The 20,651-nt window shown below is 38.7% G+C and overlaps 1 protein-coding gene and 1 non-coding gene across 2 annotated transcripts; one reads left to right on the top strand and one right to left on the bottom strand.

Annotated features, from left to right (window-relative positions):
• The first annotated feature begins 5,044 nt into the window (after window positions 1-5,044).
• trnag-ccc lies at window positions 5,045-5,116 on the top strand. The gene has a single exon. It is a non-coding gene; the product is annotated as a tRNA-Gly (tRNA).
• Window positions 5,117-10,377: 5,261 nt separating this feature from the next.
• On the bottom strand, window positions 10,378-14,427 carry LOC103176055 (cytochrome b-c1 complex subunit Rieske, mitochondrial). The gene is given in 2 exon segments (NM_001292522.1): window positions 10,378-11,161; window positions 14,176-14,427. Coding segments are annotated over 2 exon segments (822 nt in total). The 5' UTR covers window positions 14,387-14,427; the 3' UTR covers window positions 10,378-10,550.
• Window positions 14,428-20,651: the final 6,224 nt, after the last annotated feature.

Raw genomic sequence — 20,651 nt, 5'->3', positions numbered from 1 at the left:
TCAGTATTATTGCTAAAAAGCAGTGACAATCAATTTCACTTGGCAACAAGATTTGTAGCTTGGATGGAGTCTCTCCTTCCAGTTCCTAATTCCTATTTACGTGATCTGAATTCCTTATTTCGTAAAGGAGTTCCAGAGGGACTCTGAAACTATTAAATGAGAAGAGGTGAACACATTCTCAGCAGACGATTGAGGAAGTCCATGATCCAGGAGTTTAAAATGCTGAAAGGCATAGATGATGTAGATGTCAGTATTCTATTTAACCTATACCATGAAAGCAGGACTTGATAGAATTGGTTTAAAATTAAAAAGCCCCAAACAAGAGTAGAGATTAGAGTAGTGGATGTGTGGAACAGACTCCAAACAAACCAGTAATAGCTGTGTGGATGAAATATGACAAGTATCTACTTGACAACAGTGTTGGGGGGGTATAGGAATAGATACAAATTGAATAATCCATGAAACACTGAATATGTTTTGCTGCTAAGGTTAAGAGGAATGGTTAGTTAACATTGTTCTGGAGAAAAAGAGGCTAGAGTGGAATATTCAATATTGTATATGGAAAATTCCATAGGCTTTGCTTGATTAACTTTGGAGTTTATATAATTAGCTCCCCAGAGATAGAGTAGGTGGGATGATCACCACGATAAGATACCGTTTTGTGACCTTTCCCCAATTTTTTTATGCTCTATCTTCTTATTACTGGGTAGTGCAGTGAGTTTGATCACAGAGGTTTCGCCAGCCACACTTCAATTTAACTCTAGCATAGATTAAGCATTTTACCTGAGCAGGCTGGGGAGCCTATTCTAATATACTTAAACCCACAACATAAATATGCCAGAATTCAACATTATCAGACATGATACTGGCAGTCTCATTCAGAAAAGGCACATAGATGACTGTTGTGTGAAAAATAAATGTCACTCTGATGTAGTAAAGGCTCCTTTTAGAGGTTTTAGTTAGGGAACATTTAGGTCCTGCTAAGGGGAGAATATAACGGAGAGTAATATAAGATAATTGTATATATCTTAGCATTACATTGTTGGAAGCAAATATCTTCTTCAGTCTTCACATAGAAATTATTTACCTGTACAAGGCACACTTTAGTTGTGGGGAACAAGGAGAGTTGGTACATTTGAATAGTACAGCCATGAACTTGGTATCGTGGTACTGTATACTGTACAGTTTGTTCAGTGGACAGGTAAAGTTGATAAAATAATGTGCACTGTTTTGAAAACAATAATAGCGATTCAAGGCAGGAGTTCAAGTCATTATTTTTTAAAAACTGCAGAAAGCTGGTGAAGCGAATGAACCAGTCTCATTAGCAAGTCAGCCTGTGACAAAGTAAGTTGTGCTTTTTTGCTTCTGATACATAAACAATTATTGAAGGGAAGGTGATTGGAAGCTTAATGAGACTGCCAGTAAATGGCTTGTTGGATGTTATATAAATGTACTTAAAAGGTCACTTCACCACTATTTTCACAATGTTCACTATGTAAAGGTCATTTGACAAACTAGATGCTTCATAAAAACAGAGTTTCAGGATGCAGTGAATAAACTATGGGAAAAAAATCACAAAGTTTTAATAGGAATTTGATGCAAGTAAATTTTGAGTTTCCTTTGAAGACTGTTCCCTGTTCATAAATTATCGTCACATCACTGGTGTGTTAAGTGATTTTGGTCCGGGTGAGGAAATTGGTTCTGCAAAATGTCAGTTTTCCTTACCAGTACTGTTTGTAACCTGTCAAAAAAGTTTAGTCATTCCAAACTATACTTATGTAAATATATATGTGATCATTTTACTTGCAATCACTAGAAAAATCTAATGAAATATGAAACTTTGTCTTGAGCTAAAGGTTAAATAAATTGTGTGATAACTGGTTCAGCCTGGCTTTGTTGGTAGTGCTACTGAATCTGGGTTGTGAAATCAAACCCCAAATCAGGGCTTTGAGCTGATAGATTAGACTTACACAATGCAGTACTGAGAGAGTTGCACTGTCCGAGATGCCATTCTTTGATTTGATTTGCAATTTCATTCGTTTCGCCTACAAAATACAGAGTCAATCTACTTTACAATATATTCTGTGAAGCACTTTGAGACATTTCAACAATGTGATAAGGTGCTATATCAAATGCAAATTATTATGTATCAAATTACTGTTATTATTATGAAGCATTAAACTGAGGTCTTGTCTGCTTGTTCAAGTGGATGTTACAGATCCTGTGGCACTATTCAAAAAGATAACGGAGCCTTCGCAGTGTACTGTGCAATAATCCTACAGATAAAATTGGTCAATCACTTTGTGGTTGTTTTGGGGACATTACTGTGTGTAAATTGTCTGTAACATTCACCTACAAATACACAGCCATGACACTTTACAGAAAATTGTGAAACTCTTTGAAACATTCGACATTATTGCTACTGTATGAAATGTAAGGATTATTATAATTATCTTGCTTTCGGAAATGATTACACAGAAATTGTTTCATTCTCCCATGAAATGCTCCATTATCATTGAATACATAAGGAGGCTTTTTGGCTTGTCGAATACCAAAAGCAAAAAATTACACTGTTTTATTGAATATGTGTGGTTTCATGCACAAGGCTGCCCACAATAAGATATTTATTCTGTGGTCAAGCAAAAGTTAACAGCAGTGTTTACTAAAGGCTAGCACAAGCAATAATTAATTCAGTTACGCATACTGCTGAAGTGCCTTGATGGCCAGGTGCCCAAATATTAAAATGCCATTCAGCAGTATGTGCAATGTAATAGTACTTTCATTTAGTGTCTTACTTGAAACTTTTCAAAGCTTTTCACAGAGTGTTTCTGTAAAGATGTTAAGGAGCAATGCAGCAATGAAAAATATTCAGCACTGAAAACGTAAATACAAAAATGTAATGAAATTTGGAGAACCAGCAACTCTATGCTCACAGTAATGTTCTTTTAACAAATCATCATTATGTACAAGTTACACAAAACAAGTTGCAATTAATTGTAAGATACCAAAGAGATTCTGCATTTCTGTAGAATACAAATTTAGTGACACTCATAAATTAATCTATTATTTCAATGCATTTGTTTACAAACAACTGTTCAATGCACATAAAAACTGCAAGTGCTTGCAATTAATTTTGCATTCATAGTTGTTTTCTAGCCAACTTAAATAAAGCTGACAAGGATATAATGATTTTACATGTGAAAAAAATACTGATATATACCATAGTAAAAAAACAAAGCTTTGCCAGAAACTGTAAATGTTCTAACAATTCAAGTAAACTTTGTCAATAAAATTCATGCTTTTGAGCTACCTTTCATACAGATCACTGCAATCTCTCAAGGGTTCTAAGGAAAAAACACTTATTACTAAGCATCAGTCTCTGGAGATTGCTTCCTTTAGTTTTATTTGATTTAACTCCTGTTTCAAGCCATTTTTTCGAGTAGTGTGTTTCTGGTACTCCCCTCTCAGTCATTCACTTTTAAGTGTAAACATGCATAAAAATGAAAGACCGTATTTAATAGCCTTTAAAAAGCCCTTTCATATTTATTCAGCAAGCTGAGTTCCGAAGTCTTGCTGTCTAAATTACTTATCATGTGGAAAATATCAGATGTATTGCTGAAAATAATTCCCGCGATCCTCAGTACCATCAGAGAAAAAAAGAATTGAGATTTTGTATAAGCTGTGAATTTGATACCGTGAGGAAAACTTCTAAAACCTCTTCACATCCACACAGAAGATCATAAATAACACATTTGTTGTTTTGCCAAATCAGCAATTTGTATTAACAAAAAAAATCAATACCAGTAAACATTAATCTTTCTAACTGAACATACTTCTAATATTTTCTGCACTGCTCTGCAATCATCCACAGAGCTTCTTCCAGGTTTCAATGAAGTAAAACTGTGTGGGCACAATTGGGTTTCGTTGTGATTATGACATTACATTTTATTAGCCTCTAAAATAGAATTACAGCTCTTCCAAGTACCATTTGTAGCTTATGTAGATTTTATCAAATGCTGAACTGACAATTCACTGAACGGTCAATGGCTCTTCAAAGTAAGTTTCAACCAGTGTAAGCTGAACTTAGTCAGTGACATAGGTCTACAGGACATCATATGAAATGTCATATGATGTGAAAAACATACTCCCAGTTGGGAGTAGTTAATTGTGGAACATCTGGAAATTTATGGAGGCCTGGATGAACAAGAGGTTCAGAAAGAGAATGGGGTGAAAGAGCTAGTAATAATAACTGCTCAATTACAGTGGAAATTATCATAGGAATTTAAGAACTTTGAAATTAGGGGATCAAAGGAAAGAGTGATCATGCATGAGCTGTGGAGGGAACAGACTTAATAAGTAGAACGAGATTTCTTGTTCCAGATTTTGTTAACTTCTTTTTTATACAGTGGCATTTTTCAATTTGCAGGAAAGATGTTATTCATCCTGCAAAGAGAACTCAGGTAGTATGTGGTCAAAATGGAGGGAACACCTGGAGACGTTCCTAAACCAATCTGGTTATGTTTCTGAATGTAAAAGGAGCTAATGAATCTTTTAGCAACAACATGGAAATGCTACTGTTCAACTTGTTACACATGCCTTAGCTGTTGAGAGATAACGTTTTCTTTAATAACATCCTTTATACAAAGTAATTTCCTGCTTTATCAGAAATGCAAACAGTAATTAACAAAGGAGGAAGAGTTTTCACAATATTTCCATTAACCTATTGGTACTGTCATATAAAATTAGATTTTTTTTTAGTGGATCATAAATCCCACTAATAATAGACTACAGAAATGATGCAAAATACGATCTAAGTTTGATTAAAGGATCAAACCAAATATATGATGAAAAAAAAGTATGCAAGGGCCACCATTAAATTTAAACTAAAACTTGTTTGTATTTTATATTTGTAGATTGCAAATCCATCTATATGTTGCAAAATACTGTAACATATATTTTATAAGCGCAATGTATGTAGCATCCCTGTATACAATAGGAGTGCATTCAATATATATTAATTTATAGTCACACCAATAACATTTGGAGTCTTGTAGCTCAGTGGTTAGAGCACTCGCCTCCCAAGCGAGAGACCAGGGTTTAATTCCCAGCAGGGTGAAATATTGGGCAAGTTTCCTTTACCTAGCAGTAAGTAGGAACAAGGTTGTTAGTCAATTGGCGGATAGCTTCTGCAGGGTAATAATTCCTTCAAAATAAATAATAAGAAGAAATTGGTCACTTCAATGCACGAATGTTTGTGGGACACTGCTGTGCGCAATTGGCTGATGCATTTCGCCCACAAAATATATGCACTTTACAGTATATTCTGTGAAGCGCTTTGAGACATCTCGAAGATGTGATAAGGCGCTATATCAAATGCAAGGAATATTATTGTATTACTGGAATAATTTCATGAGACAACGGTGAATTAGGAGCTTCTTCATGGGTTATGCACATTTTGAAGTTTGCATTTCTGCTCTGTGCTTACTGGCTGAACATAATTACTTAGTTTTTGAAATATATATTTTCAGATTTCTTCCAAGCAACCGATGACTAGCTCAAATGTTCCTCTGACAGAACTAAGTGTCTCCACTTTCACATTCACTGATTGCTTTATGAACTTATTGGAGTATTGCATATTGATCCGTTCAATCACAAACTTCAGCAGTCTTTCTGGACAGATGATCTGATACAACAACAACAACAAGATTCCATTTATAGACCGCCTTTCACGTCGGGAGGACGTCCCGACGTGAAAGGCGTCTGATACATGTCAGACTCATTCAATTACATTTGCCTAGTTCTCGTAGACAAGTGGTTTTAAAGCAACCAAATAATTGAATTGAATACACAAGTTTTTTTTTAAATTATAGTTCTGTGTGTTGTATTTTGCTTCAACAGGGGTAGTTATTTCTCTAACTTACAATTGTGTATTATTTATGGTGTCTGTCTTCTTTTGTAGCTATATTTTACTCATTCTGTTTTTTCAAAATGCTATAAATGTTTATGGTATGACAAACACAGAACAATACCTGCAGGGGATTTCTGAAGAAAAATATCTTTATTGTTTTATCATTGCACAGTGGATGCCTAAGGTAGTAGATGATGGTTTCACACGTCTCATACTTTCAGTAAATGATTGATCCATGCTGTCACTTGCTAAACACTAGTTCCACTTTCCACACAATTCTTGCAAACAGATTTCAGCAAATAAACAGTACAAAAAAGTGAATAGAGCAAAGTTAAATATTTACAAGTGAACATCCATATTCTCATCACAATTATGTTTCAAATAGTCACATTTATTACAAAAATGTAGCATTATAACTTTTAAATATTTTATGCTGTGATGTGATCCAAGTGACACATTTTTGACGATGTAACAGATGGTAATTCAAAATGTGTCTAAGAGAAAATAAACAACTAGTTAAGGTGTCAAACATCACTTCGGAAGCTGTAAAAAAGGTGTCAAATTGAAGTTTAGGAGCCCGAACTCCAGTAAACGATTCACTGCTTCTGATTAGTTTTCTACAAACTAGGTCTTCATTAGAGGTTTTCTCATCAGTGTAACACTTAAGGTTGCTTCACTTTGGTAACACTTCCTTTGTGAAGATGATTCTAGTTGCAACATTATTAGAATTGCCTTCCTGTTTATGCAATCAAACAAGTTTTGTTTGCCACCTTTCAGCTTGTTCCAAGGAAAAATATGAGAGGGAAACTTTCTGCTTGTATGAGATAATATGGACATCCAATATTTTAGCAGGAAGATCTTTCCAGCATGTAACTGGTGTAGTTGAAAACCTTCCAGTTAACATTTGTGTTGAGATGCCAAAACAAGATTACAGATACCATAACACTATTCTAAAAGAGAAGGGGGTTCTTTTAGTGCTCCAGCAGCCAACAATCCTCTCTTGATGAATTGATCATTCCATGGAAATCTGATTCGGGAGGCCTTTCAATCCATAGTATTATAACATCTGTGTTTGTTCCACCAATGAAACCATCTATCCTCCCCAATTCTCTGGTACCAATTCACCTTATGTTTGTGTGTTTCTTGACACAGTGGTTATACTCTTGGTTTACCTTCAAAATGTCACTACACTTTACAGAAATTACTTGAATAATATTTCTGTAGGGGCACTGGAGTAAGTGGAATTACAGTCGAACCTGTTCAAGCAACCACCTCCATTCAACAACCACCCCGTTAACCACCTTGGAACAGCCTGGATCTCGCACACCAACAAACCCTTACTCAGAGGTCACCTTTATATAAAGGTCACTTTGGCCCAATCCCCTGAGAGGTTGAAGACAGGTTTGACTGTAATTGTTTGGATTTGGAACATCTTAATACGAAAACACTTAACTTTGCATCGCTGAAGCCAGCTATAATGTCAGTGTCATAAACATGCAGTTTAGCACATTGTATCACTTTGCTCTTTAGCAAAATGAAAATTGATCCTGAAATTCTAGACTGGAATATTTTCATCCTTTATGTTTAGCACTCTCATTATTCACACTCGAATTCAAGATCCTCATCCTCACCTACAAGGCCATTCACGGCCTTGCTCCCTCCTACCTCTCCGACCTACTATCCCCCTACCTACCTGCCCGTACCCTCCGTTCCTCTGGCTCCGGTCTGCTCCACATCCCCCGCCCCAACCGCCCTACCATCGGTGGCCGGGCCTTCAGCCTCTCAGCCCCAAGGCTCTGGAACTCTATCCCCCAGTGCCTTCGCCGCTTCCTCCCTTTCCTCCTTCAAGGCCGGTCTCAAGACCTTTCTCTTTGACCGTGCCTTCAGCTCCCCTCTCAAATCTCTACCCCCGCCTCGCTCCCTCCCTTCCCTCCACTCACCCTAACCATTTCCCCCATGCTCGGGTCCTGACCCAACTGTACAGCGCCTTGGGACGTCCTCCCGACGTGAAAGGCACTCAATAAATGGAATCTTGTTGTTGTAAAGAATGATTTGTCCTTTTTTCCTTCTAGCAATCCATACAAAGAGCTCATTGATTAATCAAGATCCAGATCATAGAAGAGTTTACAATGCAAAATGAAAGAGGTATATTTATTGCAAAAACAAATGTACAATAGATTAAAAAAATTCCTCTGTCATAACCCACCACTTGAAAAGCCTTGCAGCACGTCAAACTCTTTTGATTTGTGACTCACGGAAAATAAATACACTCCATTTCCTAGATATGTGCAGTCATCCAGCCACCTGTCAACTTTCAGATGTTAAATAAGTAGAATACCTTGATATTAATGTCAATCCTTTTCAACAAGAACATGAGTAAAGAACCCAATCAATTTTTTTCTATTTTCAGGGCTTTATTAGTTGATGATGCATCAGTTTGTGAAGTCTAGCCAGCGAGTTATTAGAATTTCAAGTGCCAGAGGCCTCCAACAGCAAAGCACTAGGCAATTCTGACACATGTGATAAACTATGCTAGAAATTACTAAACCTGCTGCAAGCTAGTGACTTTGGAAATCATTCTTATAATATTTTTGTGTTGAAGTCATTCTTTTTTGCAAGTTTAAAAAACATCTATTGCCTTTGGGATATTGTTATGACCTGCTCGTTGGGCAGTGACAAGATTAATGCTGGTCCACTTGCTCTGTAAACCAAACAAAAATTGATGAACAAGTAAAATTTGAAAATATGATATTGTGAAATTGCCCCAGGAAACAAAGGGTTTTTAAATAATGGTTAGTGGTCACATCCTAAGTGTGTATATGTTTAGATAACTGTCATCGCATCTAGTTGTTCAAGGCACCAGCATCTGGGGATGTGGATAATAAATGCTCAGGCACAGCTAAAGAATTTATCAGAAGGTTTTGTATTTAGCTCATGATTTCTATTATTTTCCTATATTAAAAGAGGAAAAGCTTGAAGAGTAGATTCCAGTTGTGTTCAAGTCCATTTAGAAGCATTGTACCCCAGGAGAGTCTGGTTCAACTCCCAGCATCTGATGAATTCTCCCCCAAATTGTTGGTCTCGACAAAGTCATGATCAGCAGAGATGAGGTTAAAATATGGAGGACTTATCTGCACTGTCATAGGATCTTCTGGCAACTAAATCAGTCAGGCAAACTGTCCAGCACTTGCTACCCTCAGAGTGGCAGAATAGAAAATGTAAAATATAACTGCCTTCTCCAAGAAAATACAAGTCTAAAAGATGCAAGTGGATTTGGAAGGCTGAGCTAACTGCCGTTTAGCAAACACAAGAAGCATTTCACTTCTGAATGTTTTATCTCATCATTATTCAAGTATAAAGTTTTACTGTAGCTAGTCCTGTGTCTCAGGTGAAGGCTTAGTGTGTGTTTGGGACATCCTCCCGACATGAAAATAGCTTTAAAAATGCATTTCCTTGTTGTGCCAGTTTGCCTCAGTTATATAATCCTTGCATTTGATATAGCGTCTTATCACGTCTGAGATGTCTTAAAGCACTTCACAAAATATACTGTAAAGTGAATTGATGGTATATTTTGTGAGCAAAACCCGTCAGCCATTTGCACACAGCAGAGTCCCACAGTCATGGACTGAAGTGACAAATTTATTATTATTATTTTGTTTTTTTGAAGGAGTTTTGAATCAGGTAGTAGCAGCTCACCTTTTGACTACGAATTCCGCACATCAGCACAAATTGGAGGTTGTGAGTTCAGTGTTCTTGAAGGTGCTTGTTTTAGATTCTGCACAACTGTTCAAGTGGTTCATTACAGATTGTGTGGTTGAATTCAGAGAACAAAAAGTTCTTCTAATGACGTCTAATGTTCTTCCCTCAGCAGATTAGCTACTGTATTTGTCACAAATTAATCCCTATTCCTCAAAACAAATTGTGGAAAGTGCTTTGATGTGCTACATCTGCTGCAAGTACCACTTAGTTATCAAGTTAGGCTTTTATTTCTATATAGTATATAGGTATATATAATATATATTACTTAAGGAAGCACAATTTCATTGTTGCATGGTTAATTAGTTTTGTGATAAATCACAATTTGCAGTTACAAATAGCTTCAATCCTTTTGGTGTTCAGTTGTTGATAGGTTTGCTGAGTATTGAAGTTACAAAATACCGAAAGAGAGCAGTTTTAAACATGGATTATGTTACCCATTAGTTTTATATAGATAAGATTTTTTTTAGTATAATTGCCATCCTTTCAACCTGACATATGATTATCAAATTTAAAAGTCGCAAAACCAGAAAGGTGACTGCTTCCAATACCATAAAAGCCTATTTTTATTGCAATTTGCGGGTCAATATTATTTCAAGTACCAATGCGATAGTTTCATTGTGAGACGTCATCCACTCCACATTAAAGTATTATTTTAAGCAGTTGTAATCATGCGATATTAAGACCTTACCAGAAATTGAACCACAACTATTGAGGCAAGATACATTTATTTAAAGACAAGCTTGGTTTACACCATTAACCCCCTCCATCAAACTTGTACACCAACAATCACCTTAACAAGCTGCTGGTAAAAATTATTCAGTTGACTTAAGTACAAGTGACAAAAGCAAAACCACAAGGTATTCAATGATTAAGATCCTTAAAATTAACCAACAATTACAACATCATCAGAAGTGAATTCGTAAGGAGGCACCTCCAGATTAGTTGGTGCTGGGCCTTTCCTGATTCTCCCTGACGCATCATAATGAGATCCATGGCAGGGGCAGTAGTAACCCCCATATTCACCAGCATTCGCTATTGGCACACAGCCCAGGTGAGTGCAAACACCAATGACAATCATCCACTGTGGATTTTTCACTCTGTCAGAATCTAATTGAGGGTCTCGCAACTCAGCTAGGTTCACTGCCTGTTCTTTCTCAACTTCCTTGGGTGAACGGTGGCGGATAAACAGGGGCTTGCCTCGCCATTTGAAGGTCATGTTCTTGCCTTCTGGTATATCAGCCAACTTGACTTCAATCTGAGACATTGCCAGCACATCAGCAGAGGCGCTCATACTCGAGATGAACTGGGTGACGACGTTCTTTGCAGCATAGGCTGTCATACAGAGAGTTGCTCCAGTTATTAAGTAGGAGAAACCCCTCCTCGTATCAATGCTGTCCTGTGATGTTTTCTGGGCGTCCATAACATCTGCCCGCCGGTAGTCAGAGAAATCTGGAATTTTGACATCGCTATGTGCATAGCGAACACTCGAAGCAACTGTACAAGACAAAAAAAAAAAAATTTAGTAATCATTTCAGCCAAGGTAATAGTTTACATACTCACACAGCTTTGTACAACACTTCCAGAAGTTAAACTATCTCCTCTTTCCTGTTAACATGGAGTAGATCGTCTAAAATATTTAGTACTGATTTGCTATACTCACAAAATGTGTGAGAAACCCAAGGAGGACCTGTTGTAACTAGCAAATTAAATGCAGCAAAGGCAGGAAGGATGCTGTCAACGTCTGAGGTTGCATCCCAATTGTTACCAAGGATGAGGTTCAGTAATGCTATTAGAGGCTAGAAATTACTACTTCAGTACTGGGTATGAGGAAACGAGTTAGATGTTTATCAAGATACCATTTTTTAAAAAGGGATAGTACTGACAATAGATTACAGAATAATTCTAAGAACATTTAAGATGTCAGTGAAGCATTCCCAGCTGTGTAAGGATTATGAGGTTTACGTTGGTAGCAGAGACCATCACTGGCCATCACGTATCACAACAGTAGAATCTCATTTAGGCATGAATTATAATTAAAACTATTTTAATTTCAAATTTCCCCTGCTGGTTTCTGATCTTACTTTTTTTTAATTCCAAGAGGCATTTGAAAGTTTTACTCAGCTGAAATCACAACCAATCACATCTGCATCACACTATTTTGTTTCTAATACTTGTACTTAGCACATTATATATTTGTAATTCTACATTGAATAATTCAAAATTACTGTACAAATTTAGTTTGAATAAATTAAATCCAGATAGTTCATAGAGCTTCCCAATACTATATTTAGTCATTCAATGTGCGATTTCAACTGAATCGAGTCTCATTCTCGTACGCAAGCATTGTAATGTCTATCTTCAAATCTCTGAAGGCTTTGGACACAACTTGGGACACCAAAACAACATTTGAGCTGAAGCTGATAATATAGTTAAAAAGATGGGCCCTCCGGGAACATGCCTAGTAGCTATTCATCCCTGTGCAAACCTAGACATATCATTGCCCCCATATTATTAAACTGTTGAGCACATTATAGCTAATCTCCGTACTCATACGATACCTACAAATGTGCATTTTCGCTTAATAGTTATCTTCAGTGGAAACTTTTTCCTCCTGTGACAATTTGCATTCCTTTATGAATAAAGTCTGTAGCAAGTACAAATTGCTATCAACAATACTTAATTTACAATAATAATAATCCTTGCATTTGATATAGCGCCTTTGCAAAGCACTTCACAGAATATACTGTAAGTCAGGGTGGTCCAACCTTTTGGCTGCTGCAGGCTGGATTCCCTATTTGAGAAAGGTCCGCTGGCTGCCTGTTGGACCATGCTGCTAAGGTGTAATGACTATGTTGCACGTGAATGTGTCAGCCAATTTACATACCGCAATTTTCCACAAACAGCCACAAAGTGAATGACCAATTTTATCTGGAGGATTGTTGGACAAGATACTGGGAGAACTCTGGACCCTGAATTCAAAGTCCCCGAAGCGAGTCTCGAACCCACAATCTTCTGACTCAGAAGCGAGATACCAACTGAGCCAAGCTGACAAATTTCTTACACCTGCACATTTTCAAGCCAAACATTTTGGTAACACCGGTTTCCAATGCAACGGACAACCACAGGGCACCATAGACAAATTCGTGAAACAAGGAAAATATATTTTTGTACGATGAGGTTAACCAAGCTCTTTTTGGCCCATATAGTCATTTTAGGAAACATTTCTGAACTTTTGGAATAACCAGAACAAGCGATGAAAACTGGTGCCCCAGCATTTGAAAAACAGGTGCAATGAAACACTGGGACCAGTGAAATTTGTTGGTAATTCGCTGGTTCATCTGAAAGAATCATCAGAAGTGCAAGACCACTGCTGTCTTAAGGGATGGTCTCACCTAATGGCATTTTAGAAATTGATAAAGGTTTTACTTTAATTTTCATTTCTGGATATAAACAGGCATTTCAATACAAGGCAGCAGATGATTCACAAAAAGTGAAACATCTAATTCAAAACAGGACTGTGGAGTACGATGATAATTGCAACAGAAGATGAACAAATCTTGGTATGAAGCACTACGATTTATCTGGAGATGGAAACACCTCTGACGGGATGCGGCCTCTGCTGAACGGCGGAGGAGCACGAGTGCGTTTTTCGCTTGATCGCCTTCGGGAATTCGGGTCACGTCCGTGGAAGAGTTTGCTTCAGGATATCTACAGAAAACTCCACAATGACGGCGACGGCTAACAAACCCGAGCAAGCCCTGGCTCAGCTGGTAGTCCTAGTCAGGAGTCGGTGGGTTCAAGCCCCACCTCAAGGCATTAAACTTGCCAAGATGACACTGTGGGGTTGGGGAGGGGGTGGTTGGGGGGAAGGGGGGGTTGGGCAGTTGGGTGGTGCTGCATTGTTGAAAGATGTCGTCACTACACTCTAGAGGTGTATCCTGTGAAGCACTTTTGAGTTGTCCCGTCGACTATATATCAAACGCAAGAGTTTATTATTCCTCATCATCGAACCTCCCCAGTCACTTGCAAGGTCAGGACCAGCACCGAGAGAGGGAGAGAGGGAGAGAGGGGGGGAGGCTGGCGGCCTGTAAACGGAAGTAGGTGATGTTCAGGGGGTCAGGATGGGGTGGGGGGGGAAACCACACCAAGGCTCACACACACCCTCGATGGAAGGAAAAGGGCATCGGCTTTGACAGGATTCCCGGGACCCCCCCCCGGGACCCCCCACCTCCTTCCCGGCGACGGTTTCACCCTCAAAAAAAAAGAAGAGGCCTCGAGATGAGATGAGCCCTGAAGTCAACCCAGGCCTTGAGGAGCTGAGCCGGGGGTGGTGTGTGTGGGGGGGGGGGGAGGAGGGGAGAGGGAGCCCGGGTCCCCTCCCCTTGACAGGGCCGCCCGAGTTGCACGACCACCATAGCGCCCAGGCCCTTATTAACGCCCGGCGGGGTGGGGGGGTCAGGCCGGCCAAAGCCGGGCTCTCCCTCCCTCCCTCCTCCAGCGCTACTCACCGTTGATGCCGGCGGTGGCAGAGACGCCGCCCCGAGGCGCCCGGCCGGACAGCGACTCCCCGCACAGCAGCGGCCTCTTCAAGTCCAGCAGCACCTCCTCGCCCTTGGAGACCGCGCCGACCGCCAGCGGCTTGAGCTGCGAGGCCACGGCATAGGTGGTGGCCGAGAGGTACGGGGCGAAGACCCCCGAACGGGCGGCGAGAGACAGCATCGGGAGCCGGACCGAGGAGTAGGCCCGAGCGGCGGCTTCACAGCGACCTTCCAGGCGAGAGGACGAGTGACGCAGCCCGGCGCCGACTGCGCAGGCTCGGGAGTCGGGCGCCTGCCGCCACTGCGCAGACTCGAAGCTCAACCCCGCCCACGGCCCAGCTGGTCGTACTGCGCAGGCTCGGGAGTCGGGCGCCTGCCGCCACTGCGCAGACTCGAAACTCAACCCCGCCCACGGCCCAGCTGGTCGTACTGCGCAGGCTCGGGAGTCGGGCGCCTGCCGCCGCTGCGCAGACTCGAAGCTCAACCCCGCCCACGGCCCAGCTGGTCGTACTGCGCAGACTCGGACCTTCCTTCAGCACAGGTGTCACTTTGCTCAGGTGTGTCCTTTGCTCAGGTCTGTAATCCAGGCTCCGTGTGACGCCATCGCTCGGCGCACCCCACTGGCTCCCCAGCCCTCGGAGGATCGAGTTCAAGGTCCTCGTCCTCACTTTCAAGGCTTTCCCCCCTCCTACAACGACAGCAGCAACAACAACAACAACAACTTGAATTTATATAGCGCCCTCCACTCCGGACGGCGTCCCAGAGCGCTTCTCAATAACGGATCCCGGGGCCGAGCCCGGGCGGCGGCGGAGGGGGGGGGGTTGTGTGCGTGGGAAGAACGCGACCCAAGGCGCGGTCGAAAAGAAAGCCGAGACCTGAAAATAGGAAGGGGGGGGCGAAGCGAAGGGAGCGAGGAAGGGAGTTGCAGAGCCTCGGGGCGTAGTGGCTGAAGGCACGGCCGCCGTGGGCGGAGCGGAGGATTCGGGGGGACGAGGAGGAGGAGGCCAGACCCGGTGGAGCGATGGCAACGGGCACTGTTCTGAGGAGAGAGGAGGTCAGAGAGGTCGGGGGGAGCAGAGGAGTGGAGGGATTTGAAACCATGATTGAGGATCTTGTCCACGTTTCGCGCACAAAATACACAGATTTCACTTCACAGTATATCCTGTGGAGAGCTTTGAGACATCAGCAATGCTTAGATCAAATGAATGCTGACATGGGCTTGAACCCACAACCTTCTGACTCCCATGCAAGAGTGCATCCACTGATCCAGGCATACACACCAGACTTGTTTCCGTACTGTGTCACATTCTTCACTGTCACTATTAGACTATAACTGCTACTAATCCATCTGAATGTTGTAATGACAAGAACATTAATTACATTTCTTTCAATTTTCCATAACTGAATACAGCATTTAGATTCCTGTTCCTGACAATATAACTTAGTTTTTACATATCATCACCATATTTTGTTTTGTTCTTATAATCTTGTGTATATACAATGGAAACTGCAATTTTTTTCTCATGTATTTTTAACAGAGAACATCATGAGATTGGAAGAGTATTGTGAGCATTCTCATTATTGTATTCTGTTTGTTGTTGGTATTCAATCTACTGTTGTTACAAATATAACTTTGACCTCATATACTTTTGACTGAACCCTTTGATCCATTCTAACACACTAGCATTTTTTTCCTACCAGCTATAAACATGTTTTAGTTTCATTTCATTGCCTCTGAATTTAGGTCAGATACAATTATTGGGCTAAATTCAAGGATTTGTATCACAGTAATAATCCACCATAAAAGGGTTAGAACAACTCATCTGCCTGCAAATATACATATTACCCAAAAGCTGCATATCCAAGGCTGTTATCCTAAATTATTAAAAGCTTAAGCAAGGTCACTCTAGTTTCTAGTTTAATCCATCTTAATTCTCTTGGATTATACATTCTGTAAATCTCTACAGCAAAATAACCAAGAATGATGTATGCTTTTAAATATTGTTTCCCAAACCAATTCTTAACTTTGTAAGATTATAGTAGCAATTTGATCCTTAAAAATGTGTAATACAGTTGCGAAGTCATATGAATTAATCAAATGTAGCAAAGATAGGCTGAAATTTAATTTTAGTACATTTCTGTAATTACACCTTTATAAGAATAGAAGACTGGACTAGGCAGCCTTGATTTTGATGTACATTTATAAAACAATCTTTTATTTACTAGCTGGTAAGACAACAAAGTGAGGCAGAGGCAATTGCAGGATAAATACTTCAGGAAATTGACCTTAGCAGTTGCTGAGAACACAGAAACATGGAGAATTTATGCTTATGTCATGATCTTTTCATAGCCGAATGCAAGTTCCAAGTTGCTCCAAGGTTCAGCAACTCTAACTGCATTTAAACCTTAGCATATAAGCCAGTGAATTTAACATTATAATAATAAATAATAATCCTTGCATTTGATATAGCGCTTTTCACATCTTCTACACATCTCAAAGCTCTTCACAGAATATACTGTAAAGTGAATTGACTGTATATATGTAGGTGAAACGCAGCAGCCGATTACACACAGCAGTGTCCCATAAACAGTCGTGGATTGAGTGACCAAATTATTATTTTTTATTTATTACATTACCAAATTATCAATAAGAAAGGTTTTATTTGGCATATTAGATGATGTAACAAGAAAGTACATCCAGTGGATACAGGAATGCTGACAAATATTACTGAGTATGTTAATATTTTGTGTTTTCCCTTCTTATAATCCTTGTATTTAATAAAGTACCTTATCATGTCAGAACATCTCAAAGTGCTTCACGACATGAAGTGATGCCTTTATATTTGTAGGCAAACTCAGTAGTCATTTTTCACAGAGAAATGTCCCACTGCCAACTATGGAGTAAAGTGACCAATTGTTTTTTTTAATCTGGTGGATTTTTGGCCAGGACTACAATGTTGCTTATTATGCAGCCTCAGCTTTATAGGCCCCAAAATCCTGGCCTGTTTCCTACTATTTGAAATCCTGATTTAACTTTAATATGGGAAAGGCCATAGATGTGAAATGTGATATTGTTGGTGTCTCTGCTGTGATCTCCATGTCTGATGACTCAGAGGTAATTTTTATTAATAGTAAGTAATTTCTAGAAATTGGAAGAAAGAACAGAAAACACAAATCTATTTTGGAAGATATATGTGAATCAACATCAATAGACACTAACAAGTAGAGTTGGTATCATCCATTCATGGATATCACCTGCAATCAGACAAAATGAAGGTACCTGGGAGGGTAAAATTGGCAGATAGCTGCTGTACTAAATAGCTTGAATAGAGGATTGAAACAGCAAGCTTTTCCTTTCAGAAGTTAGACATACTTGAGAACGGTGTTAGAACAACTTCAAATAGCAGAATGAAGTGTTTTGACAGTAGAATCACAATATCACTTCTCTGAGGGGGTTAGAAATCCGGCATTTCAGGAAGACAGTCTTCCTGATATTTCGGAAAAATTCTGAAAATAAAATAGCTCGACTTCGTCACAAATAATGAAGAGCAACAGAACTACAAAAAGAGCGAAGCTTCTGAAGGTATGTTATCTCAGCCTGGTGGACATGCACACATCCTGAAAGAAATTTTAAAGCTATAGCTATAAAATTCTTCAATTTGAGGTTGAGCAGCTTACGTAGAGATGTCAGCTGGTGGTCTCATCAAGTAATAAATAAGATATCGCCGTCATGTTAATTATTAAAAGATATAAACACATTTGCTCTTTAAGAAACAGCTTCATACTGTAATTGGAAAATGGTAGCATGGTATTCTGGGATGATGAGATCCAATTGGCTAAAGACCTTCATTTGACTATCTTATGATTTTGCTATCATATTTTTGTTGGCATGTCGAGTTCATATCTATATTTTGTGATCAAATAGAAGCAGACTGAGACATTGTATAAACTGGTTGATTTAATCAATACTTTTTACCCAATGCAACTTCCAAATTAATAATTGACTGTATAAATTTCAATAATTTTTAAGCTCTAATTGCTGTTTAGAATTAATAATTTGCTGCAAAATATTGTATAATTACAGTAGTTGTAAGTCACCACCATGTTTTGATAATGACATCTTAAGCTAATCAGCCATCGCATTAATTATGAAAGATATAAAAACATTTACTCTTTCAGCAGCTCAGTGTAAAGTGTAGCGATATCTTAGAAGCTTCAAAATTATTTGTGGGGCTATTAAATGATTTAAGAAATGCTCACATTCATACTTGGCTTCTGTGCATATGCCTTTTAGTCTTCTTGTTGAACAACAAGATAAAACATTTAAAATATCTGGGCTAGTCAGATTTGTTTCCTTCTGGGTGCTTTTGATGTTCTTCAGTATGTACATATAATTGAGAGTGTGCTTTTGACTGGGTATAGATGAAAGCGTATGACAATTATGAAAATCTTTGTGATCCAATAGTACGACAGGCTTCTAAGAATTACTGTTCGGATAAGCTTTTTCATTTCATAGAATTCTTTAAAATAAAGCTTTCCTCCTTTTAATCTGAAATGGACGCTCACTGTCATTTATTGTAATAAAGAGGGAATACTGTAGTGTGAGGCCAAGAAACATAAAACATGCAACATGGAAATTATTCCTCTTTTTTATAGTTCTGTAACAATCACAACAGGAGAGTTAAACAAGAGTTTGAAAGAAATTGCATTGAACAAGTAAAATAATAAGGAATTTCCATATAAGTGCATGAGATTTAATTTACAACCAACCCATTCTCTTTTTTGTAATCAAATCAGAATTCATGGCATGGTTTTATGATTTTTATAGATAAACATTTTTGGTGCATCTGCCCTTATGATTAAAAGTTGTAAAAATCAAGTTGTTATTAATATTAATCCTTACATTTGAATTTATTTGAAGAAAATGAGCATTTTTCATTAGTTCTTTTCTATGTCTATGCTTCCCATTGCCTGTCATTAGAAACTCTAGCCCAGTATTCTCTTTTGTTCATTTAAACCTGCGGGAAAAAACAGAGACTTTCAAACTGCCACAAACACTAACTTCTGATCTTGCAATCTCAACAGAATTTATTTAGCTTTATTAAAAGTTGGAAAGTTATTTCAAACATTCTCCAACAAAACAATGGCAATTTAAAATATAATACTATTCATTAAAATTACCTATCAAATAATTATAACAATGCTTCAGAACTGAAGTGGTATTTAGACCTAATAATTGATAATTCAATTAAAACCGAATGAAAGGGAAATTCACGGTTTAATCAACCTAGGAATTAGCTTTTGCACAAAACTACTGGTTGGGATTAAAGGTATTTATCCTCCATTAGAATGTTGATAGGTGTGAGGAATTGAATCTAATTATGGGGTGGGGGGGAAACATCAAAGGGTGAAGAAAGAAAATGGAAAATGTGTCAACTGAAATTTACATCTTAATCTATTGTTAGCCATTCAATACTGGTAACAGACTGGGGGTGGTGGAGGAGGGGGGTGGGGGGTCAGAACTGTAAACTATAATTTAATTGTAATCTGACCAGAGGACTATATAGCTTGAGTATAGCTTCTGGGGTTCTGAACGCAACTCATTTGGAAATAAAGACAAGCATTCAATTTGCCTTGTTTGTTTGCTGCCTCACACAGTTTTGACATGTCGAACGATGAATCAATGAACACTCCTAGATCTTTCAGTTTCCTCCTTGAGAAATTCTATCCAATCCATGGAGTACATGTGTTTCCCATTCTTGCTTCCAGTTCTTACTTCCTATACATTGTATTCCAAGTCAGGTTCTGTGTTTTGCGTTTACTTGACAGGCACATGTTTTGAGTGTTGAATATCAGCTAAGGTGAGCTGAGGATTTAAACCTGCCTTCGTCATAACTTTCCCTTCGGAGTCTAAGACAACTCGAAGAGTAAGCGCTGGGAATGAGTTTCTCTAAAAATCAATTAACTGAAGAGATCAGCAAGATTTGTGTATGTCTTGTGATTTTTCTAGGGATCAGAATTTTCAACCCAAGTATAGATATTGTTTTTATTTCATTATTCCAGGTATGAAGTGTCGCCTTTTTTTTNACAATTACCATTCTTCGAAATTAAATGATAAAAACAAACAAAATTTACAATATTATTGACAAAGATTTGATGTAACATCTCATGAAATGATTTGAAAAACAGAACTGACCCAGAGAGAATCCTTATAAAATTAGCAGTTCTTTAAAAACCTGTTTTGCACTGATTACGCTATCTATAATGAATACAATGTGGAGGTGATATGATTTTATGTATCAAAGAAGATACACAAGAAGGTAATATTTCTTATAAATATGTCAAATACACCTATAAAATGTTATTTTCTCAAGAGGCTCGATCGCTTTGAGTCATAAAAATGATGCAGTGGAAATTCTTTCCAGTGGCTGTATTTAAAGAAAATA

This window comes from Callorhinchus milii, unplaced genomic scaffold (genome assembly GCF_018977255.1).
Source record: "Callorhinchus milii isolate IMCB2004 unplaced genomic scaffold, IMCB_Cmil_1.0 Scaffold14, whole genome shotgun sequence".
Taxonomy (NCBI): Eukaryota; Metazoa; Chordata; class Chondrichthyes; order Chimaeriformes; family Callorhinchidae; genus Callorhinchus; species Callorhinchus milii.
Note: the sequence above shows the minus strand (reverse complement) of the source record. Positions and strands in the feature narration are given on the sequence as shown.